Source organism: Mytilus trossulus, chromosome 9 (genome assembly GCF_036588685.1).
Source record: "Mytilus trossulus isolate FHL-02 chromosome 9, PNRI_Mtr1.1.1.hap1, whole genome shotgun sequence".
Lineage (NCBI taxonomy): Eukaryota > Metazoa > Mollusca > Bivalvia > Mytilida > Mytilidae > Mytilus > Mytilus trossulus.
In genome coordinates this window covers 44371431-44398739 of record NC_086381.1, presented here as the reverse complement: position 1 = coordinate 44398739, position 27309 = coordinate 44371431, and the positions used below count along the sequence as shown (strand labels likewise).

The window sequence follows — 27309 nt, the reverse complement described above, 5'->3', positions numbered from 1 at the left end:
ATGAGTAGAAAAGGAACAACATTAAGTTAAGTTAATTTGTTATTAATTTGGAAATAATAGTGTTTTTGGATGGGTTTTTTTAATGAGCAAACATAAATCCAAGGCCAGAGGTTAAGGTCATGATCATTTGATAGCTTTTGATAAGGTAGAACTTGCATTCCTCTGTACACACTTTGTAAAATCCCTCTCACTAATCTTTTTATAAAACTTAATTTTTTAAGATAAACAAGAACATGTCCATAGTACACAGATGCCTCATCCGCACTATCATTTTCTATTAGTGGACCATGAAAATGGGGTAAAAACTCTAATTTGGCAATATAATTCAAAAGATCATATCATATATAGGAAACAGGTGTACCAAGTTTCAAGTTGATAGGATTTCAACTTCATCAAAAACTACCTTGACCCAAAACTTTAAGCTGAAGTGGGAAAGACGGAGGGATGAACATAGCAGAAACATAATGCCCATAAATAGGGTATAAAAAAAAAATGAGTATTAAGGAAACTAGAGACTCCAAGGAGCTTTGAGCATTTATCAGGAACTGTAGGAAATATGTCTTCAAAGTTTAATTTGTTCCACATATTAACAGCAAAATGTGCAAGTCAATTAATTATATATAATCAATATAATATTTTTTTCCTTTCTTTAAAAAAATAGCAATTATAAACGTGTGTTCAAATATCTGAATTTATGCTAATAAAACTCAAGACACCCATTTAACTTGTATAAAGGGTTAAGGATGTGAATTTTTCCAACTTAATCATTACCTACAAGCAAATACATTGTGTATACTTTTTATTTTCCAAACTTTTTACGAAGAAGTTTTGTGCTTCAAGATCTAAAATCATTCTAACTACTGTTGTTGTAGTGTCAATATACCATATACTATAACATAACAAGCTTTATTAGAAAATATTATCCTCAGACATTCTTATAGCTAAGTGGTAAATAAAGAGGGTTATCTCCTGTGAAGTAAATGGTGATATAAAATATGCTAGTGACAGGTTATTGCAAAAATAAGATTGTTTCCATCAGTTTAAGTACAGTTCCGAGCTCATTTTGTCTCAATATGGGTATTTTTTTCCCCTATGTTGTCGCCCATAAACACAATTTACTGCTTTTTATATATCTTTGTTTTATTTGTTTGACTAATGGATATTTCTTCGTCAGAACATGCAATGAATACCTAATTGATAAATTGCATTTTAGTCAAAAAGCTCATATAAACTTAACCACTGCATTTAAAATTGATGAAGTAATGTTAAGTATACATGTACTTGCTAGTATTTTATTTTTATTTTATTTTATTTGGCAAATGTTATCTAAGCTGTAAATTTTAAGACAAGTTAAATGTTCAGACAATATACCCAACTGAACAATAAAGAAAAGTAAAAGTAATCAAATCCTTTTAAAATTGTAGAAAAGATGTGAAGGCACACTTAGGAAAACACAAGAGAATAATTGATTGATCGTTAGTTTTTTTTTGGTGCCACTTTTGGGCTATTTCATGATGGCTAGTTTTTTTGGTGGAGGAGACCGGATTGCCCTGAGATAACCATGACTTTCAGTAGGAAAACTGACAATCCTTGTCAAATAAGATTAGAGTGCACCCCACTAGAGAATGATGTATTGTTGCAAAACCCAGTAAGTTATAACTCAGAACAATTTGCTCAGGCACCACTGAAAAAAGTAAAATTGTTTCCATTACATATACTTCAGTTCACTTTAAGCACAAGTTCAATAAGCGCATTGTTTTGAAAATTAAAAAGAAATCCTTTAATTTATTTAGCTGTTTTAATCTGTATGAAATGAAGAAAATAGAAAACAAATTTTGGAATTGGACAATTCATTATTTTTATAAAAATAAAAGAATTATTAAACTATTTTAGGGCAAGGAAATACATGGTTGGTATGACTTTGTAGATCAAATCTTAGACACAGGGAAATTACTGCATAGTTGTAAAGGCACCAGTCCTATTTGAAAAGATTTATGGTGTAGAGTCAAAGTTGAAAAATAACAGCAATTATACTATTTTGGTGAAAATTAATAAAACATGCAGTTAAGGCAGTTATAGGAGAAAACTAATTAATAGTGAACTTGCTACAGAAACACTAATTTACCATGATGTAATTTGAGTAAATGAGAAAATGTTATTTTATTTACAGAAACTTGTTATTTCATGTAATTGATATGAATTTAAAGATTGCATTGAAGAAGTCTTGGAATTTATTTTCTTTCAATTTTATAGTCAGATCAATTCAGGCCATTGGAACTAGATACAGTGAGATTGAGTAAATATGCGAATCAATAAAGCAAATGGTAAAGAAATTGTAAAAGCTGTAAAAGGCCCCTTTATCAATCTTTTGAGACAATTGATAGGTTTCAAACTATCCTCAGATGTGAACGAGTAAAATAGATTTCCTCTATAGCATGTGCGGCGATAACTTAAGAGGTACTTTGGCATTATATTATTATCTTATAAAAAGATATTTCAACAAAATAGCAGATTTTCTTAAAAGTACTTTCTCCTAAAAGTGCTATCTCAAATTTCAATTACTTTACGTATCGAGACATCTTTTGGCCTTATCTGATGAAAATCCATCCAATTTCATCAAATGCTTTTAAATTTGGAAAAACAGATTCCCTATAAAACTACAAACCATTTAACAGTTACATCACAAAAGTTTTCTCTCGCTGAAGATAATGATATAAGGAAACCACTGAAAGCCGTGAAACAGTATTCCAAAGTTAATTTAAATAATAACTCATCTTGAAATCAAATACTTAGGGATTGTTCCCACAAAAAAATAATCTCAAATAATGTGACATTACCTTAAATGAAAAATTTAATTATAGATTTTTTTTTACTAAAATCAACAAAACTATGTATACGATAAGTTAATATTAAGAATTTAAAGCCTGTTAAGTTTTTAAAGGGTAAAAGCACTTTGAGGACTATAACATCAGCAAAATTTGTAAGAGACAACAATAAGGAGTGGATCTGCTTGTGACAATGCTAATTCAATATTTTTTATTTACAAAAACAGAAGCAGTTATTGTGGTTGTCTAACACATATTTACTAATACAATAGTTTTAAAAGTACACTTACCCTTAAAAACACACTTACATAAAAATTGTATGGTATCATTTAGTCTGAAAGTGATTTTTGCCATAAATGAGAACAAAGGAAGTATGTCTGTATCTATCATTGTAAAAATAACCTAAATACATAACTATTAAAAGACATCTATAGGTATGTCAGCATACAATATTCAAAACTTTCTGCTGTAAGCACCTCATAGTAGTTTTCTTTTTATAATTCATCTAAAATTCTTTTGTTTATTTTTTTTTTAATTAACACAAAATGGCTTTTTCATGTATAATCTATATTTATCCTGACATGTTTTGCATTTGAAGGTTGAAAAAAATCTGTGACTAAAACTATTTATCATATTTTTGAAAACGTTCTGCTCTCTTTAATTTAAACCATACATATACCTAAAGCCAAAAAAATATTATCAAATTAAACAGAAACAACTAAAAATCTGCATTTGAGGGTTCATACTATATTATAATCAACATCTGAACTCTTCTCTTATAGTGATCTATATCTTCTCCAATATTCCCCAGTCATTTTTGTTATACAACACTTTACACTTCAAATATTTGCCATCCAACATGATGCAAGCCACCAAACAATTAGTGACACTATAATGTAAAGTAATAAGTCAAAAACTGCTTTGAAAACTTTCAACACAAAGATTAATTGTCCTATAAATACGTAGCAATAAGCCATTGCAAAAAGTACGGTTTGACTTTTAAGAAATATTGGCTGGAAAAAAATAAAATGTAAGAAGTAGTAATTATAAGTGTCTGGCCCATGTCAGACTGGACTTGCTGAAGTCTGAGGGGAATATGTCTCAATACAAGTTGAACTCCTGATGATTTTTTATACAGGATATAAGACTGTACATACCACACTGCCACCTGGTGTAGAACAGCCACTTCTTCCAGAATGGTACCCTCTCATTTGTCTACAATATACAACAAATCCTTTATAGTACTATATGCCTAGGTTATATGACCAGTAACATTACAAATAGAGATTTTATGTAATAATTGCATTCAAATCCAAATATGTTACTTTATCAAAATATGTCAATGTATTTGCATTGTATATAGGACTAAACCTCCAAAAGATTACTGTCTATATTGTATATAGGACTAAACCTCCAAAAGATTACTGTCTATATTGTATATAGGACTAAACCTCCAAAAGATTACTGTCTATATTGTATATAGGACTAAACCTCCAATTTCTCCAATTGTCTATATTGTATAAAAAGCAGAACAGAATTTAATAAAAAAAAAAAAATCTAAACCATGGTTTGAATTAACATTTCAAACATTAATCAAGTTACTATATTTTAACAATAAAGTTGACTATTTGACAACTTGTCCAATATTTGTTTCAGAGAGAATTTTCCAAAGCTTACCAATATGTCTTTCTATCTGCAAGTCACAGCTAATTAAAGTAAATAAACCATAAATAGCCATTTTGTTTTAGTACCATGTATAATCTTAAAGCAAATATTTTATTGGTTATTGACATGTGAGAATAATTAATTTTCTAGGTTTCTCATTACAAGAAATATATATCTTTTGTCGTGACACATATATATATACCTCCTAGTAATTACACTGTAGATTATGTGTGCCTTTCACCATGACACGTATACTTCCTAACATTTTTAGACGACTTGCAAAGGAGAAGGTCCGGTAAGGACTGATTTTGGCCTCAAATTTCAGGTTCATCTTTTTACCACTTTTTAAACACTTAAGTGTCTATTTCACTCGATTCAATTAGTTTATGTGAAAGATTTTAACTGATTTAGTCATTAAAAACCATCCCATTCAAGCTCAAATATGAAAAATCTACCAAATATGCCGAAAAATGTCACTTTATAGATGGTTTTTGTCAAAAATGAAAGTGGCCGCATCCGTGTTCATCCACAACCTTTAAATATGTTATGTATTATAATAAAATACAACTTACATTTCAATATTAAGGATGAACACGAATGCGGCCACTTTCGTTTTACTGTCTAAAATTTAACTAAAATGCTAGAATTTTGAAGATTTTAGTAATTTAGCATGACTTAATGGTGCTACAACCCGATAAATGTGTATTGTATAGTCATAAACTGCCCATATGTATGTAGCAGAAACATTCTTCTGTCCAATAAATAACTAAAAATTTATAATTTAACAATTTTGTAAAACTGCTATATTTTGGGGCCAAAAAGGGGTCTTACCAGACCTACTCCTTTGTACTTTTCCATACATTGTCTATGTCACAACGTCAATGCTAATGTTTTTGCATCACAGAAAGAACAGATTGTTTGAAAAAGTTTAATATGACAATTTACCTCAGGTCCACTGGGGTAACTCATTCATAATAAACTGTTAAAAACAAAGTTATGTCTCACCTTTTTGCAATTTGATGGTAAAATGCAAATGTTGAAATTAAATAATCAATAAAATATTAAGTTATGCAAAATATTCAAAGTTAATGACTGAAGGTACATTTACATAGCCGAGTAATCTCCCTGAAAATCTAATATGCTGATGCTAATACAACTGCATACCAAATATCACTGACCTTCCAATAGTGTTTCCATAAATGACCTTATCACAAACTTATCGTGTAAACCTAAGCAAAAGTTTCAAAGTCAATAGAACATTACTGAGGGGGCGGGGCCTTATAATCTCCATGGAAATGAGATGTGCCAATGTTGAAACAACTGCACACCAAATACCTTGTCTTGTTTATGTAACAATAAAACAATGGAACTAAAGAACAAACATGCCAGCACTACCTTAAACCACTTTCATAAATATCCTTATTTTCAATTTATAAAATATAATTTACCTGAAATCCATTTCTGACATAACTTCATCATGACTATCGTAGGACTGGTTTCCTGTTCTTCTCATTCTGTCTCTCTCTCTCTTTGTATATATTCTCCTTTTTCTGTTCTCTTTTGTTGGGTCGAAGTACTGTAATAGACAATTCATTTATGATGTTATTTATAAACCATTAGTTATCGTTTTCGAGCCGGCAAAACATCAATATAATATATAACAAGGACCACACAAAAAGCCATCAAATGCAATTATGAAGCAATGAAGAGAGTTAAATTATTAATGTTGAAACATCTTATTGCATAAATGAAAAATTGTCATCGCTTTTCCTCAGAACGACAGAAGTGATTTGTGTAAATAAGTCTCTGATATTTATCTTCTCATCAACATTTGTTGTATTTATCAAATATTTCAAACATCAAAACACCAAATATAGATTTTAATCAAGATTTTTGTACCAGTTCAGATGAATGATCATTTCAAATTACTTATAAAATATTTTTTCATCTATAAATATCTCTAACCAGCAGTTAATAAAACTGCAAAAACATGTAAAAATGAGGCATACCTTTATTAAAACATGGGAAGGTATTAATTATATAAATATTTAAATAATAAAAAAAAAAGTGATGATATATGTAGTAAAGAACTATACATTTTGTTTAAATAATTAGTACAGTAACTATATCTAAGATAAAATAAATTAGTATAGGTTATATGAGTGAGAATAGGTTATTACTTGATATCAGCTCATTTTTTCTTTATCAATATAATATAAGTCTTTTTGGCGTTTATTATCAATATTGAATAAATAAAGAGAATTGAATGAACTCTCTTTCAAAATCGGTTTTTTGTGAAACATTTTTTCTTGTTTTACAGTCTGATGCCATAGGTCCCTTTCAAATATATAGTGTTAGCATTTAACATTTCAATGCTTAAATAAGCCTTCATAATAGAATCAATTTTGACAAAAAGAAGATTTTCAGATGAAAAATGTGAGTGTTTTGTTTATTTTTGAAAAATAAAATCTCTAGATCTATATCGGCAGAAAAATAGTAGAAAGTGACCCTTGAGAATCATCATTGGTACATTAAAAAGTATTATCGTCCTTCCCTACAGCTATATCACCCTACTCTGTCACTCCGTACTTCTCATATTAAGGCTTCAAAACTAGACCAGGCATTATCAGCTACGTCACAAGAGGAGAAGTTATCAGCGATGTCATAATGCGAGACGAGACGTTTCAAGTTTGGTTTCGTCAAGCGTAAAACTGTCTTAGGAAGAGGGAAAAGAAAAGTATCATCCTTCCCTTTGCCTATATCACCCTACTCTATTATTTCCTAGTTCTCGTATCACGGCTTTAAGACATTTGCAGGCATTATCAAGGATGTCACAATGTGTGAGGAGACATTATCAATTTTGCCTTTCGACAAATGTAAAACTGTCTTAGGGAGGGGGAAATACCAGTAATAGAACAAGACACACATTATCAGATTTCTGTTTAAGTTCTGAAAGTTAACATTGTGGCTCGTGGCTGACCTTTCAAAATATCATCAATGTGTAGAAAACCTGTTAATCTATATACAAATTATTTTAATCTCAAACACAGAAGACTCAGAAAAATTTGAATCTATTTATACTTATATAAGTCAGAAACATTATATTTTAACAGACAGAAACTTTTCACAACAATTTGGTTATTAATGGGAGATAACTCTAAAGCCAATGCGTTTGTAATTTTTAGTTCATCATGAAATGGCAATTTTATTTCACGTTCATCTGTGCAGATATCCCCCTTTACGCCCCTCAATAAACTCAATTATCAAGTTATCAAAGTTTATTAATTTCTTATTTAAATTCTTAATCTGAGATGAAGGTAAAAATTTGTTTTGAATTTCTAGGATATTAAGCAAAGAACAATCAATAAATCATCACTCTTCTTGTCTGTATGAATTTTTATTTCACTTTTTCACTAGAAATTGAGTTACAATCCATTATTTTGTTAGTAAACTTTTTACAGAACACAATAATTCATCATCAATCATTTAAAATGATTTGATGGTTTAAGCATTATTTCAATACATATTTTTGATTACCTTAATCAGAATGATCAAACCATGAAATCAGTATATAATATCCTAAAAACCTTGGAAATGGACACTGTATATGTCTTAATTTTGTCTAATATTCACTAACGACAATATCAGTACTTGTAAGTAAATGTTGTTTCGTGGAAAATACCACACAATATTGAAAAACTGTGAAAATTAATATCTCCAAGCATGCTGTGACTGACTGTGAGAAACTAGATGTCAACAAAATTGACATTTAAAAACTGCCCACTGAATTACCCACATAGAGTCTAATAGAAAAGATAAAATTTCTGAAAAAATTTACAGTCAACTCTTGCTTTTCAAAAAAATCTTTATCAAATTTTACTGTGCACTTTTCTAACCTTTCTACAGTAAAACCATCAATAAATTAGGCTTTTTTCATAATCTAAAGTCAGAATATAAATTCTGTCTTAAATAAAATACTTAAATTCTATGAAAGTTACGCAAATTTATTGATGTGTTAACGTTAAAACAGTACAAAAACAATGTATTACTAAAGTAAATGTCAAAAAATGAAATCCATTTATCAGTGAAATACAGAAAAATATGTTTTTTCTCTCAAAATTTAGCTGTTGATACTTTCTTTTCGTCAGAAAACAGCTTCCTTCGAAGTTTCATATAAATCTATGGAGATTTGACAATGATATTGTTGCCTAGAAATTTTTTAACCACAAATTGAAAACAAATGTTACCTATGCCACTGACTACAGAATGCATGATTGTTATGGATTGCTTCTGCAACAGAATATTACAGGCTTGACAATAATAAATCTTAAAGAACTAATTAATAAATTAAATAAGACCACCTCATGTCCGAGGTGCTTTTGATGTTCTCGTTCTCTTTGTCGTAGTTTATTACGTAAACGTTCTATCTCTGATTTGTTATCAACACTAGCTCCATCTTCATTGTCATGGATAGAAGTCTGAAAAGATAATGTCATCATAGCAAAAGAGGATGGAAATTGCTAGCCGAGCATATAGTGTCCATATTTATATATAACTACTTTGGATTCATTCATTTTCGTGGGTACCAATTTAATGGATTGAAGAAAACTTGCATTTTTGTTGATATTTGATTTCACGGTTTTCCAAAAGTCTGCATATGATCATAGAGCAAGTTTTTGATTTGTTGAACATTTAAATTCATGATTTCCTTGTTCCCACAAAATTCACAAAAATTGGTAATGGAAGAATAATAATGAATCCACAGTATTGAACATAGTTAAGTTAGATGTCTAATTATGAATTAATAATCATGCAGGAAGCAGAAAATGTATGAGAGAAATTGTATTAATAGTTACAAAATAAATGCGAATGAAGTGAAAATGTTTTAACTAGCTAGTAATATCTAATAAATGAGTAGAATAGAATGAATTCAGAACAGGAGCTAATATGTTGATTTTAGTATACCGTGATCCATTAGCAATGATTCTACTTGACTTTTTTTTTATATTATTGTATTTTTCTCTGTTTCAAAACTAAAATTGGGTTTAAACTGTTTTGAAAAAAATGTGAGGGTCAACAGATGTAAATTTTAAAGGAGAACATGTGAGCTCGAGGGTTCTTGTAATAAAAGAACCTTCAATTGCAAAGACATTCTACTATATATAATTCGTAGTTATGGTGGCGATGTTCAAAGCATGTGATGTGATAAGTTATATTAAATTATTGTGTAAACACTATTCTAAAAAAATGTATTTTTTTTTGTAATTTGAAGTGCCAAATAATGACTCTTACAATAGTGTCAGATAAATTTGTCAATTTTGTAAAAATCAGCTAAAAATTAAGTGCTTCTCAAAAGAAATTTCCAAAACAAATCAGATTCTTTGTATGAAGTTGTGATTGTAATAGAGTACACATACATGCAGTGCACCATAGGTGCAATAAAAAAAAAATACATTTGATTTGTAATTGTCCCTTAACTACGAATTTATTCCATGCATTACATTTGTAAATGACAGAAACTACATGCAGAATAATCAATTAAGATACAATATATACAAGCATAATATAAATAGTTTATCTATGATATAATTCTAACCTATATACCAGACCTCACAGTCATAAACATTTGAATATGATTATTCCACTCAGAAATCAACCAATTAAAATACTGGATGAGGAATGTTTCCAGTACAAGTGCTGAGTAATGTTTTATGACAGAAAGGACTGGTCATGTGAGGGCTTTAAAGCCAGTCAAGGTTGTTTAACACTTCTGAATAAATCATCATGACAGAAAAGAGCTGAAGACTGCCTCTTGGTGCAGGATTTTCTTGCTGTGTTGAGGACCCATTGGTGGCATTGGGTTGTTTTCTGCTCATTAATCAGATTGTATTCTCTTTGTCACGTTCACTGGCATTTCAATTCTCAACTTCATATGTTATAAAATTTAAATTTGTGCTCCAAAAACAAATTCAGCTTTTTCATTGGTTGAATTTAGAGTCTCCAGTACAATAATCATACTCCAAATATTTATGACTGCAAGACCAGATCTACCACTAAACCTTTACATCATCGCCTGCCCTATCTACTACAGTTACATACCTTTTGGAATAATTGTTTGTTAGAGTCTGCCCGTGTCTGCATTCTCGGTGTATCAATATCGGTATTAGTATCACTAGATATCTCAGGTCTTTGCTTGGTTGTGGTATCTTTGGTTGGTTCTGGTGGATGATAGGTAACATTTCGTAATTTGACTGCTGGAAAAAATCTGGTTTGTTGGTCAGGCGAAGGCTTGGGCAACCTACTCATCTTTGCCAGCTGTTCCACATGGCCAGCTGTCATCTGTTAATATATTTAGAATAAAGTCATATATATAGGTGTAACACCACCATAAATTTCCCAGGGACCGGCTTTTAGTCTTTGTTAAATTTGCACTTTTCAAAAAATTGTGAAGATTTTATCTTTGTTTCAAATGATGAAATACATCGCATGAATAAAGTTTTATCCAGTCTAGTACATTAGAAAAAATTTCACAAAATATTTCATTGCATATAAGAAAATAACCATCACTGGAATTTAACCAATTAAATTTCTCCCCTTATTTAAGCTGTGTAAAAGATTTAGTACCCATGTAACCTCCAGTTTACAAAATATTCTATAGAAACCCCAAAAATAAAAAATAATGATGCTTTGCAATACCCAACACATATGCTTATGAAACAGAAATATTTTACTGCAATAAAATGTAGGATAAATTTCAATTAATAACCTACAACTGTCAAATTCAAGGGAATATTTTTTTGGACCTATTTTTGTATACAATCAGATGTGATGTACCATGATTTGGTGGTATTACACAAAAATTCAAGAACTTTTCTATATTTTTCCTTTTATTTTCTTAACCTGGACCTACCACAGGAATTCGTTGTTCTCTCTGTTGTATAACAATATCAGTGGGTTTACACTATTATAACTTGTACTGTGTGAAGCCCACTTAATAGAAAATACTATTTTATCTATTTTCGATTATCAAAGTCATATTTGGGCTAAACATGAGAACATGAGAATAAATTGCCTTTGGTTGAGGGAATATTATGCTCCCTACACGGCAAGAGTTACAAGAAAATAAATAAACTTATTTTATATAAATGTATATACCAATATTGGTGGCTCCATGGCTGAATTATGATGTTCAATGTGATGATATGGACTGGAATATGGGTCAGTTATGTAAATGAAATCTTCTGTACTGCTAACATCTTCAATAACTCCTTCTAATCTGTAAACAAAAGGTATACTAGTATAAATATCAACCCTATAATGAGTATATAATGTACTATACGTGTTCTTTGTTACAACACGATAAAAAAAACCACCACACAGCAGCTGTATATTGTAAACTGTGGAATGAACCTAAAAAAACTGGAAAACAAAAAGGCGTGTTCTTTTCTTCTTTATACATGTTATATATGTACGTACTGTGGATTCATTAATTTTCGTTGGATACCAATTTTTGTGGATTTCGTGGGGACACGAGAACCACGAATTCAAATGTTCAACGAAATACAAATTTTATAAAGGAATGAGTGTAGACTTTGCCAGGTTACCAAGAAATTAAATATCCATGAATATGTAAGTTTTTCTCAAACCACGAAAATTGGTATCCACGAAAATAAATGAATCCACAGTATATACAATGTATATAATTTGTACTTTATTATCATAAATTATTTTGACAAAAATTATTAATGTACTTATAATGCCACAGTCTGGAAAAAAACCCAATTGAACAGAATCAGGATACCTGAGCCCTCAATTTTTTTGTATGCCTTATTTTTTTTATTACGAATGAGAATAACTAATAAAAAACCTTTTCATGCATTACATGCATGTACTTACTTAGTTCACAATCTCATGAATTTCTTAATTATTTATACAATTTAATAACAATAAGTCTCCTCAAAGTAATTCCACATACATGTACATGTATGATACATGAAACTGTCGTTACAGGATAAAACATATTTCACAGTATCATTATACCATGTATGAATTAATTATAAATATTGATCTTTCATTTGTATGATACCATTAGACTAGATGATCATGATGATTATTTACAATTACACAAGGTATTGTGATAACATAATTATTTTCGAACTGCAATTTCGAGAAAAAAAGAATATTGCATTAGTAAAAAAAAAAGTGTCATGGATCTATCTGTTTATACTTAAAACATATAAAAGCCTAGTACTAGATGTGCATAATAAGCAAGAAAATGTGAACTAAAAATAACCACCCCACCTCTCATTTTCTCAAAAAATAAATTTCTTAAAACATGTTTTCCAAATTTCTATGCCCAAGTTTTCTCTCACAAGTTCACAAGGTTAATGCTACATTGTATGTTTTCCCTGTATTATCATAATTGTTGGGTCTTCAGTCATAATGAGAATATCTTGCACATGGAGGCAGGCTTCAGCTGGCCCATTTTACATTTAACTTTATATATAATATTGTATATCAACCTAATGCACTTACTTATTGTATCCAACAATTGTCTCACTCTGAACTCTTTATTGTAGGTTATTTGAAATAATTCATAAAATGATATTAAGGTATTCATAAAATGTATAAGTTTCTAAATAAGGTATGATCTACTTGACCTGCAAATATTTAAAAACATTCATTGGCCCTTTATATACAATGTACATGTACCTGTTATACAACTTCTATACCTTATTTTAATTATATGAATCAAGCTTTTTTACATATTCTTTTTGAATTACAACCTTCAACATAATAGAATAAGTTCAATATATGCATATACTGATCCATACACATATACATTGATATAGTCATAGATAAATTAAAAATACATTTAAATATTGACCTTAAAAATTGATAACTATCTATATAGAAGTTTATGTATGAGCCAGTTGGGAAATTTAACTATTGGAAAATAAAATCAATTAAGTGAATCTTCTCATGGGTAGTCCCTATCAATATTTTATATTTAAATCCTTTGTCCCGAAAGCTTTACATCAATATTTTGTTAGAAATTGTGATCAAGTCCAGCACTGATTTGGAACCATATAAAATCATATCATACTAGAAAATTTTAATATTTGTAACCATCATATATTCATTGTTGTATTTAAATATGATAATGCACCTGACTGATTTTTGTAGTTGTAACATGTCCAGTGGCAAACATTACAGATATTTAAGGAAGAATGGGGTGTCTTACGAATTTGTATCACTATGTGTTGTATTCAGGTGAAAATTGTCAATTTTTTTGGCACCTAATAGTCCTAATACATTGTATATTTATGATTTATCTGGTAATGGGTATACTGTAAAGCATAATGTAAAGTATTGGACAAAAAAGAGATAGGAGGATTGACATTTCAAAAGCATGCCAGTGGTCTTTTGGTGTATAATATTGATATTTGTTTTTTCATACATTGCGAAATGACAGGTACTTGAGATCTCACAAACATGTTTAACCCTGCTGCATTTTTGTGCCTGTCCCAAGTCAGGAGCCTCTGGCCTTTGTTAGTCTTGTTTTATTTTAATTTTAGTTTCTTGTGTACAATTTGGAAATTAGTATGGCGTTCATTATCACTTAACTAGTATATATTTGTTTAGGGGCCAGCTGAAGGAAGCTTCCGGGTGCGAGAATTTCTCGCTACACTGAAGACCTGTTGGTGACCTTCCGCTGTTGTTTTTTTATTTGGTCGGGTTGTTGTTTCTTTGACACATTCCCCATCTCCATTCTCAATTTTACTTGAACTGAATCTGAACAGTCTGTTTTTGAGCTAATTCATTTTTAATTGATATATGATAATATCAAATAAGACTTAATGTTGAAGTGCATGCCTGTTGTTGTAAATAACTTACTTTATATGCTAAACCTTAGTATTTTTAGGTTTTTTATTGATGTACATGTACATGTATTGACTCAAGAGTTTTTGAGATTGTGATCAGTGTAGCATTGTTACAATGTTATTTTTATAATAAAAAGCACCTGTGTATCAAATTTTTTTTACCAACAACTTAAGTTATAAAATACAAATACCTGGGTACTATATAACATATGTCATGTATGTAATAAGCAATAAATTAGTATGGTCATAAAACTTATTAAGTACTTACATTTATACTTAATATTATTTTATCTATTAAAAACTGTTAAATAAACATGTAGAGATGCCACTCACGATAAATTATTACTTGATGGATTTCAAGTATCAAACATAACAGTTTTCAATTGGTTGCAGATGATATCAATACCTTTATAATGTGCACATGCCACAAAATATTAATTTTTCATGAAGTCTCATTTTTTCCATGGCCATTTGCCTGTTCTAAGTAAGGAAATTTTAAACATGAGTCTTACACAATTAAAATTCTATCTTTTAACAAATCCTATCCAAATGTAGAATTCATTTCCCCATGTCCCAATTCTAAAAAAATTGATAAAAGCAGTCTCACGCAATTAAAATTCTACATTTTATTTTTTAACCAATTTTCTATCCTGATGTAAAATCTTGTTGAATTCATTTAAGCTTCAAGTGAGTAAGCAATGTATTCAGTAATCAATTGCATCTGAGTTGATTACAATGAGATAATTACAGGTTGCTACATAAAAAATTCCCAAGACAATAAAACTATCAGTGCCATAAATGATCAGTTTATTATGATCACTAAATCAATGATTGCTTATAGGTCTTCGTCACTCTTTAATTATAACAATCTATGTCCAACACAGTGATGACTACAGATAGGAATTCTAATGTTTAGATTTGTATAATTTAAATAAATAATCCTGACAATATGCACATCTACATGTAAAAAATGTGCATAGTATATCCTTATAATCTAACCAGATGCTCCACAGGGCGTAGCTTTATACGACCGCAGAGGTTGAACCCTGAACGGTTGGGGCAAGTATGGACACAACATTCAAGCTGGATTCAGCTCTAAATTTGGATTGTGATTAAATAGTTGACACAGCATAGGTTTCTGACACAGAATGAATGTGTTCTAATGAAATTAAAATTTTTGTTTTCTCTTAGAGCAATTCACTATGCTGTTGAATATTATTCCTCTCAAAAAAAATGTTTGAAGAAATTTTCTTTTTATTTATGAAATTTCAAATGAGAAAATTGAACCCAATTTTTTTAATCCCATCCCTCTTTCCCTTATTCCAAAACTAATCTCGATTAAAATTTCTAATGGAGTTTGCAACAATTACTACTCATTTAAATACATCATAAAATATTAAGATGTAAAAAAACTGCTTGTTATCACTGAATGATAAAGATTATTTTAATTTATCAGTTGGTAGTAAAAAGTGAATATACATTGTATATTGTATATATAACAAAGATTTAAGTTGATTCTGGACAAAGAAAGATAACTCCAAATAAAAAAAATTCTTACAATTAGATATTTCTTGCTTACTATTCTGGACAAAGAAAGATAACTCTAATTAAAAACAAAATTGCTATTTCACAATATTTTGCAATAAGATATTTCTTGCCATTGCGCAATACTGTGCAATTGAAAAGACTTGCTATTGCACAAAACTTAATATAATAATTTTAGATCCTGATTTGGACCAACTTGAAAACTGGGCCCAGAATCAAAAATCTAAGTACATGTTTGGATTCAGCATATCAAAGAACCCTAAGATTTCAATTTTTGTTAAAATCAAACTAAGTTTAATTTTGGACCCTTTGGACTTTAATGTAGACCAATTTGAAAACAAGACCAAAAATGAGGAATCTACATACACAGTTAGATTTGGCATATCAAAGAACCCCATTTATTCAATTTTTGATGAAATCAAACAAAGTTTAATTTTGGACCCCGATTTGGACCAACTTGAAAACTGGGCCGATAATCAAGAATCTAAGTACATTTTTAGATTCAGCATATCAAAGAACCCAACCGATTAATTTTTTGTCAAAATCAAACGAAGTTTAATTTTGGACCCTTTGGACCTTAATGTAGACCAATTTGAAAACGGGACCAAAAGTTAAAAATCTACATACACAGTTAGATTCGGCATATCAAAGAACCCCAATTATTCAATTTTGATGAAATCAAACAAAGTTTAATTTTGGACCCTTTGGGTCCCTTATTCCTAAACTGTTGGGACCAAAACTCCCAAAATCATTACCAACCTTCCTTTTATGGTCATAAACCTTGTGTTTAAATTTCATAGATTTCTATTTACTTAAACTAAAGTTATTGTGCGAAAACCAAGAATAATGCTTATTTGGGCCCTTTTTTGGCCCCTAATTCCTCCACTATTGAAACCAAAACTCCCAAAATCAATACCAACCTTCCTTTTGTGGTCATAAACATTGTGTTAAAATTTCATTATTTTCTATTAACTTAAGCTAAAGTTATAGTGCGAAAACCAAGAAAATGCTTATTTGGGCCCTTTTTGGCCCCTAATTCCTAAAATGTTGGGACCAAAACTCCCAAAATTAATACCAACCTTCCTTTTGTGGTCATAAACCTTGTGATAAAATTTTATAGATTTATATTCACTTTTACTAAAGTTAGAGTGCGAAAACTAAAAGTATTCCGACGACGACGACGACGACAACGACGACGCAGACGCCAACGTGATAGCAATATACGACGAAAAGTTTTTCAAAATTTGCGGTCGTATAAAAAGGTTACATGAAATTCTATTGTATGGTTTCAGAGGAGTTGCGGTGACAAACTGTTGCAGTAGTACATGTACATGTATATTGGGGCAAATAAGTTCAAAGGGACATAACTCCTAAAAAAAAGAATTATAATTTCCTGTCGATATGCACATCTACAAAGTATGTCCTTATTATCTTATATGGTTTCATGAAATTCTGTTGTATGGTTTCAGAGGAGTTGCAGTGACAAACTGTAGTACATGTATATTGGGTCAAATAAGTTCAAAGGGGTGTAACTCATAGAAAAAATTGAATCCTAATTTCCTGTCTAAACGCACAAATATGTCCTTATTATCTAAATAGGTTTCATGAACTTCTGTTGTGTGAACAGTGTGGTTTTAGAGGAGTTGCGATGACAAGAAATAGGACTGACGGGTCAAAAACATTATACCCTCTGCAACTTCGATGGTGGGGTATAATAAACTAAAATGAATTGTACATGTATACATGAACATGTAGCTAAATGTAAAACAACCAGTATGAAACATTGCATATGTAGCTTTAATACAGTTGTTCATTTGTATGTCAATTTTTATGCCCCACCTACAATAGTAGAGGGGCATTATGTTTTCTGGTCTGTGTGTTCGTTTGTCCATTCTTCTGTCTGTTTGTTCGTCTGTCCCGCTTCAGGTTAAAGTTTTTGGTCCAGGTAGATTTTGATGAAGTTGAAGTCCAATCAACTTCAAACTTAGTACACATGTTTCCTATGATATGATCTTTCTAATTTTAATGCCAAATTAGAGTTTTTATCCGAATGTCACGGTCCACTGAACATAGAAAATGAAAGTGGGAGTGGGGCATTCGTGTACTGAGGACACATTCTTGTTAATTAATATACTGTTCTTGTTCTGGCTAGATATTTAAGCACTTTTCTGTTCCCCCTACTTCCTTATTCATTGATTACTCTATCTGTAAATATATAGTCAGGTCTTTTTACCCTTAAATTGTTACCTTTAAAAGATGATCCACATGCACATGTTCATGGTTTCCTTATTCCTAATAATTCAAAACTTTTTTAAAAGTACATGTAGCTTTAAATGGATATTGCTTTTTCTTGATCAATAAGCAGTTATTAAAAAAACAAAGCAGTTTAATTTCACTGCAACATGTGCAAGTTTTCAATAATATTTCTTCCATTTGTCTACTTAGTAATGTACATCTTCAACACACTCAAATGTATGATTAAATTGGTAATGGTGAATGTGTCAAAGAGACAACAACCCGACCAAACAACAGATAACAGCCGAAGGTTCATTTTGTCATTTGTTCAGTAATAAAATATATTATTTTACAAAACATGTACCATGCTAACATTTAAAGTTTTTTTTATACATGTACAATGTATTATAACACATGTAAAAGATAAAACTATTGATATATATATATATTTAATAATTTTACTGAGTCTTGCAATGTACTACATGTACATGTACTACAGCTAATAGACTTAACAGAGATGTCCCCACAATATTGCTTTCTAAGATGATATATACAACATGTACAAATGAACAAGGTTTTGATAGTTTGAGGGAAAAATACACCTTTATTATTGCTTTTTACATCAATCTAAATAAGTTCTGAAATAACACAACTTTTTCCCCCCACTATTTTAGATTATGTGGAACTGATGTCAAGAATCATGTGCACTGTTTGTCTTACTTAATACATTTGTTAAGGGGCTGTATATATGTCCTTTTAGGACAGATTGAAATCAACTACTTAAGAACATGCCCATTATTGACAGTATCATCATGTCATGTGTTTTTCGTAATAATAACAATTTTCACTGCTTACGGTTTTCACTGTTGAGTTTTTATTCCGGTGTTAACTCAAATTTGACAAGCATGACCTATTGAATGATTTTAGATATCTATTATTTTTGTCAAGGCTTTCTACAATTTTTAACCCTTTCCGATTACTTTGCAATTTTCGTATGTCAAAAAAACAGCGTCATATGTTTTCATATAAATAAAAAAATTGGATCAGTCAACACTGACAGGAAATGACTACATGTATATAATCTGGAAATAAGTATATTCTAAAGTCATGGTTCTGGTGATCGCTTGAAAAATTATAAAGATTAACAGATTGACACATGGTTTATGCAAAAGAAATTATTTTTTTGAAAGTTACATGTAAGACTGTTTTCATCTTTGAGTATCAAGGATGTATAAAAAGAATTGTCAATAAAATATTGAATGAATGGATTTTGAACAGCCATTTTATATAAGAGCCATGCTAATTTTAAGGTGCTCGTTTGTAATAAAAATGTTCAAAAAAATACATGATAGTCACATGTCTTGAAGATCTGATGTTGGGCAGGCAGACGATATAGCTATACTTCATGTAGTCCAAATAATTATGACATCTGGCAAGGCTATTTTAATTTTTTTCTGGGACGCCTTCCTACGACAACTATTCTAGCGAGGCAAATTTTTGGCATTAAATAAAAATGGCTACTCTGGTTTTATTTGATTTGTTCTAGCGCCTTTTAATGATTTTGAATATATTTTTAAGATGTGAAGTTGTAGTGTTGTTGACTGTTGTTTTAAATATAGAAACCAAAAACCTGCCACAATATACACGTGTGAAATCGAAACCGATGAAATATGGATGATACGAAAACATATGACATACAAAAACATATGACATCCAAATACATGACATACAAAAACATATGACAGGACGATAACTGAATAATGTCTGTCCAACTAGGACTCACTAAAAGTAAAGATCCTGTTTTATGTTTTAGGGGAATCATTAGATAAAAAAAGAAAAGGGGTGATGGGTGCTCAAAATCAAAACCCTGAAGACAACAAGAAAAAAAATACTGTTGTTTATATGACAAACATGTATAATTTCTTAGTATTGACTGAAACTCGTCGGTCTCCTGTCATGCTTGTCGTTTGTAACATTAGAAACAATATTCTGCCTTGACGTACATTTTTCAAACTTACCCTACCTATAGAGGAAAATAATTCGCTTTTAACTTTTATGACCGGCTTTTATTCTTGGAATTCAGCCAAGGAATAATTATATATTTCCAGTAAAAACCAGGTTGTTTGGTTGTCACGAAGCCATTCGCATAGCAAACGTCTTCCGAGTTGTCTTACATTCGGAACACTCATTTTACGCGCCAATTTCAAACTACAAGGATCTACAAGGTGCCCTCAAAAATATCTTGGTAGATTATTTTATATCTATTTGTCTTGAGATGGTTACAAACATGACATACCTGTTAAAATTCAATGATCTTTATGGCATAGCCCCTGTGACAGTGTCATTAAAAAAATCGAATTGTTAGTTATGATAATCCGTTATTAGATCTTATTAGCCAGTAAAAAATATATAAGATTACTATAATCCCTACTGTTATTGTAATCTCAGGTATTGTGTAATAGCAGGTGTTTAAACATACTTTTTGATTTTATTTTTAAATAGATCAGAGACTAACGACCAAAAATACAAATACTATTTGGTAGTTAAATTCCACAAACTAGTTGGATTTTCATAGACAAAACAGGATATAGCCCCTAAAAGAAATAATAAAATGAAAATGAGAAAGAGAGTATTTCCAAATTCCTCAACTAAATCCAGTGGTTATGTGAATTTCCGATTTCTTTCAAATCGGCAACACATGATTCGAAGCACTGCAGCACGGTAACGGTAACCTTCCGTAAATTGCATCATCGTCTATATCGGCTTATATGATTTTGTTCAATATACTTGCATGCTAGGTCCTATTCTAAATAAACCCCTATCATTAATCTTTTGGCGATCTTTTGCAAGGAAAAAAAGCCAGTCACTGTCTAACACATATTCAAGTTAGACTCCGTCGGGAAAAACATGGTCTTAGCCCTATACACAAAGATAGACCGATAGTTTACCGAAGCTGATAATCAGTGTTAATTGTAGATTTTTCAACTAAAAATGTACATAATAGAAATTGACCTGAAAGAAAACTCCGATATAATATAGGTGTCGATATCATATAGCACGGATTAACAAATCACTTCACTAGAAAAGAGTATAAACTATGCCCCATATTTCAAAAAGAAAGAAACCCATCTTAATATACAACTGTGAACTTCTTTGTACTTATGAGGAAAAAAACCCAAGTAGGAATATAAAAATAAAGAAATGACAAAATTCTAAAATCAAATCATATGACAGCTTTAGTCTTTGAAACTAACTAACTAACTAATTTTACTCAGTATAAAATCCAATACAAAAGAATCATCATAGGAATCCATGAATAATACACACACACACAAAAAGAAAGAGAAACAACAGTTTTGTGACGTATAACACACAATAGACAAAACATTATGCAATTATTCTCACTGATGAATTTCTTATTATGAAAATAATCTTTCTATATTGAATTTTATGACTCCTGTTCTTTTGAATTCCAAACTTTGCTTTGTATGCAAATGGACTTCAGTTCATGACACAAAAAAACAAATGAACAGTAATTGTAATGATGTTCTGCACTGCAGTTACACCTTCAACAAAAAGCCAAAACTAATATTTGGCAGAGCAACTGATTTTAATCATACATTTTCAGATATATTGAATTTCATATTTAGTTGATTATATCTTTAAAGAGATACTAGAAAGAGATAATTCAATCCAAAGCATTTTATTGTTCAGGGGCGGATCCAGGATTTTGGAAAGGGGGTGCGAAGTTTTAAAAAATTTTGGGACCTTTTTGGGGCCAAAAACATAAAATATAAAGTGTAATATGTACTTTTTAAACGGTTCCTGGCGCAGGGCATGTATATTTTGTAGTTGCTGTAAAGTGTAAGGGTTGGATATTTTCGATGCTGTATTCTCCCTATTATTGTCTATCATTAAATAATACTAGTAGTATGGATCCAAAGCTATGTTCTAATAAATTTTATATGCATTGGACTTATCAGTCAAAATTAGACAAGAAAATTCTCACCGGTTTGTTGCAAGTGATAAGTTTTATCATAATCTCACAAATTTCGTGTTGTAAACAAGATATACGCCGGGCTATATGATTAAATTTAAAATAGGACAGTCACGAGTTAAAAAAAAAGACAAACAAGCATTTTTTATCTAAATGTTTGGTTGATATATTTCACCCAACAAAATTAAGGGAAATGAGGGTTTTCAAATCAACCAATCGCTAAAATGAGTCTGAAATGACAACGAAGTTATAATTGACGGCCGACAAATTGAGACATAAAGGCCACACCCAGCAGGCAGGTTGCAGTCTGGTCTTGAAAAAGTCTTCAATATATCAGTTCGGCGAAACAGATATGCCAGACATGCACACTCTTGCCACAAAATAAAATCATCATGTTCATGGAATGCTTAATAATTCTGTTTGAAATATTCGTTTCTTATAGCAAAAATGTGGACAAGATTATTGTTTTCAATCCAGATACGACCAGAATTTTTTGTTTAAGGAAAAAATCAGAGTCATTTTTCTCTCTAATATCTAAGACTTCTCCTCAAAAGAAATTGTTCGTACATTAGACTTTAAATTAATGTATATAGAGCTCATACTGACTGGGTATCATTATTAAGCTATGTTATTTTAAAATAGGCTGGGGCGTTTGGAGTTAAACATGTTTTCGTACGTGTGTTTAATATTGATGCGGAACTTTTTTGTCATGAGAGTGTAATAGTCTATATATATAGAGTATTTCTTTCATTTGGTGGAATAATGAAATAGAAGTCCATACGTTCTTGCTCAATCCTGTGTCGCTTTGAAAGTGTCATGATTGTCATCCTCAGCAAAAGCAATGTGTAACTGTAATTTGAATATTAAAATGACTGATCGAAGTTTTTTTCGATACACTGGTCATCATAGCGAATCACAAACACATGACTTTGACAATCAGTAGATTCCAGCTAAAATATCTTTATAATAAAGGAATTTTTTCATAAAAATAAAAAAAAAGAGTACACGGGAAATGGCAAAGTTCACGAAGTCTGATTATCATTTTACCAAATTAAAAAAAAAAAAGTCCGAGCAAAAGGGGGGGGGGGGCGTACGCCCTCTACGCCCCCCTCTGAATCCGCCACTGTTGTTTACATATCAAAACTTAATATTAAACAAAGGAATTGGACAAGTGGAAAAGAAAAAGGATTATTTGTTATAGTTTGATATATATTTATCTATATAAACATGTCTAAATTGAAAACTACGTTCAAATCTATGATTGCGTTGGATAAAAAGTTTAAACCGCAATTTTTATACGTGTGCAGGTAAAACAAATTTCGTTGTAGAAAGGTCTAAATACAGAACAAACAACATTTTTCAAAAGACAAAAAAAAAAAAGAAAAAAAAGTATATTATATTATTGATACTAGCAATGACGGTTATTGTCGATCTTTTCAACACAGTGACCCAATAATCCAATATTATGTGGATGTATAATTTAAAACAGGAATATTACTGCCAAACTGGTCAAAAATCAAGTTTCAATGAAGAAGTTATATGCATTCTTTTCGAAAAATATGACAAGTTTTGATTTTAAAGAGGACAGTTTATTAAAAATGTACTTGTGATGACGTGAACAGTGTGTGGTTTCTAGTGGACACATATTTATTATTAAATATGTAGTACTACTAAACATTTAAACAACTTTCAAATCGTGAAATATGTGAGTTTTATCAATGAAATCTATCCATTTCCTATGGAATTCTAAGTAAAAACATGTTCACAATAACGACCATATTGAATTTCGGATTCATAAATAACATATATTCCAATTATACTTGGAATACTTTTTTTTATACAAGGACGAGAATTCAATTCAATAATCTCCAACTATCAACAGAAGATAATACTCAAAATGCAAATTCGAAGAATTACTCATTAGAATAAATTAATAAATATTGTATAGAAATACATAACTGAAGTGAACTGAGTAGTATATAAAAAGGAAACATCAAGGAAAAAGCGTTTGTAGGATTGGATTTAAACTTTAGTTGAAACGTACAGAAAAGCAGGATTATATATACATGACCCATAAAAAAGTGTATCCTTTAACCTATAATAGCCAGAGAAAGTGACTTACAAAAAACAGGTCATCTTTACAAATCCTCGTCTTTCTTCGTATGTATATTTCTTTAATGTATCAGAAAAAGAAGTGAAAATTAGTATAAGAAGATAAAATTAATCACAAGAAAAAAGAAAAATGATAAAAGTTGTAAAAGGAAATAGAGAAAATATTCAGTCAAGTGACTTAAACCTGCTGTGTTCACCTATCACTACAATAACGGAGCATTAGATAGAATGGCGTACCAGTTTATCAGATGTCTTAAAATAAGTTTGAGTTATCCCTCTTACACCGTTACACACCAATCGTGACATACCTCATTCTATTGTTAGCTGAAGGTTGACGTTGGTTAATATTTCTGGAATCACGTCCATCAGATGGATAATAATTTTGTGTATAGTAGACTGCATCATCAGTATTGAGTCTCTCGTGGGGGATGAAATGATCTGATGGTATCGGTAAGTGTTGTTCATCTTCCATAAATCGAAGTGTTGTTTCTCGTGGATTGAACACCGGATTAGCAATTTCATTTGCAAAAATATAGTCTGAACTAAACACCAACTTTCCTGGATGATTTTTATCCCCTAAGTATTCTTGTATATTGAAGTCTGGTGGACATGGCTCATATTGCGGTGCTGTTGGTCTAACTCGATATGCTTCTTCTCTGTTTAGATTATTTTGTTTTTGATTAGTCTGTGGTGTCTCATTTTTGAAACTTGGGGTATGATATGGTATATATCCATCAAAACGTCTTTCATTTTCTAAGTCATAGTTTTGGGTTTCTTGTGATATTGCATTTATCGAATCACCACGGAAATAATCAGAGTCAAGTTGTTGATCCTCAATCGGGGTATACTGAAAACCGGAAGCGGGAAAATCAGAATCAAGTTGTTGATCCTCAATCGGGGTATACTGAAAACCAGAAACTGGAAAATCAGAATCTCGGCGTGCAAATGGTTTAGATTTCCTTTTAGCTTTTTCATTCGATTTATATCGACGTCGTTGTTCATTATTCTTAATTTCATCAACAATTTGTCTGTTAGATGTTTCGTCTTCTCTCTCATAATGGGGTTGACTAACGAAAGTGTCAGGTAATTCAAAGCTTTTCGTCTGCCTGTTTCCAAAGCTTGATTGCCTTTCTTGCTGAGTTAATGGTAATTGTGCATTAACATCATAACTATCGGAGTATAAACTTTGCCGTCTTGTTGGAGGTTGGTATAACTGAGGTCTGGGTATTGGTTGTACCTTTGTCTCATGAATATCGAATGCATCTATAAAGGAAGCATTTTCTGTTTCTGAAGGATTAGTGTATCCTGCATTAAATGACACTGAACGACGTTTGAAGGTTGATGAGACTGAAGTCGACCCACTTAGGCTCTCTCCGCTCTCCAAATCCAATCGACGTCTGTCTGTAATCTAAATAAAACATGTAAAATTGAGAAATTTAGAAAAAGATTAAGATGATAAGTGTAAAATATTTTGGAGGGTAACGCGGTTTACACTCAAGAAGATGTTCGAACCTATGAATAGAAAAGGTATTTTTTGTCAAAAAAATCGTTTTCGACTTGCTTTTGACGTAAAAATAGTGACATCCCAAATGACTTTCTGTACAACATCAACCTGTTAATTTTTCAATCAAATTAATTGATAATGGAAGTCTTGACTAATTTTACTAGTTCACAATTTCAGGGGTCAAAACGATGGTTCTTGCCATACCTTTTCTTTTAAGTTATTGAACAATTAGAGACACGACACATTATAATGTCTAAGTGTCAAAATGGATACCTAACTCGTTAAACAATATTGGAAAAAAATCAGTTGATGTTCTTTATATTGAGATTTTATTTTCAGCAAAAAAACTGAAGTAATTCTAAATTATCGTTGATCATCTCAACGAGATGGATTTTATAGCTTGAACCGGCACGGCGAAAGTGAGAAAAGCAATCGAGTTGAGATGACTAATTACAATCTGTTTATTACTATTTTACCTATGACAGCGTCAATTTCATGTCAAGTTCATGTCAATTTCATTAGCAACGCCACTTACGCCCTTACTTTCCAGCGATAATTTTTCATATCACTCGAGTTCGACTCCGCTGAAAAAGAAAATTATGAGTGAAGAAGATCAAAGGAAAATTTCGTAAAATAACAATAAAACAACTTACACCATCGACACTATATGATCGAACATAACAATGTACGTAGATAAATCCAATGGTGACTATGATCACTAAGGCTGATGGGACTGCTATAAGAATGATTATCAATGGTCCATTAAAATCACTCCAATTTACACCATTATCAGTTGTTTTGACTGATGACAAAGCAACGATTGGCTGTGCTACCTGTAAGATTTCAAAAATAAACTTAGTTAGATTTACATAAAAGTTTTAACTGTTAACAAATACATGCACATATTGTAAACCGATGTTCAGTAGATATCTCATAACCATATATAAGTATTAAAAAGAAAAACAAGGAAGTGCAAGAAATGAAAAAAAGTCCTATATCTTATAACGAATGGGAACAGATACGTGCACATGGTAAATATATCCTGCTTTGTATGTATTATCCGTCACATTCAGGAGTTAGTGTAGAAAAACCAATCAATCATAGCAAGTAACATGACAAAGTGCACATAGGATCTAAGACAGAGTCGTAGTGTCGTTTTTGATCTGAGAAACTCAAAGAAATCCATAATGGCAACCATTGAACTTTTGAAGTAATAATTACAGTTCTCATAATCTCACTGTAGTAATGATTAAGTAAAGGGAAAATCACACTACTTATACCTAATTTCAATTTACCATTTGAAACATTATATATATATGATTTGAAAATACATTTCATAAATCTATACAGAGAAAAATATAATAAAAAGATATTTTACAGAATGCTAAACGTACAGGATATCCAATTGTAGCGCTCAATTCAACATCCGACAATGTCTTGTATGTATTCTCGGCTTCTGTTGCTGGGACTACGGTGCCATCTTTGTAAACCTCGAATTGTACATCAACTGCCGAACCACTAGTTCTTTGGGTGTCTGTTACC

The 27309-nt window shown here is 30.8% G+C and overlaps 1 protein-coding gene across 3 annotated transcripts in view; it reads right to left on the bottom strand.

Moving 5' to 3' along the window:
- Positions 1-27309, bottom strand: part of LOC134682970 (uncharacterized) — a 45352-nt gene that overhangs the window by 15923 nt on the left and 2120 nt on the right. For 2 of the 3 annotated variants that reach the window (XM_063541933.1, XM_063541935.1), the window contains exons 3-10: positions 27162-27308; positions 26421-26600; positions 24572-25671; positions 11646-11766; positions 10590-10829; positions 8852-8968; positions 5939-6066; positions 3983-4040 (exon numbers count right to left, since the gene is read on the bottom strand). In XM_063541933.1, the coding sequence (XP_063398003.1) occupies positions 3983-4040; positions 5939-6066; positions 8852-8968; positions 10590-10829; positions 11646-11766; positions 24572-25671; positions 26421-26600; positions 27162-27308 (2091 nt within the window). The remainder of the gene's footprint in view (positions 1-3982; positions 4041-5938; positions 6067-8851; positions 8969-10589; positions 10830-11645; positions 11767-24571; positions 25672-26420; positions 26601-27161; position 27309) is intronic. The other variant, XM_063541934.1, reaches the window with a different exon arrangement.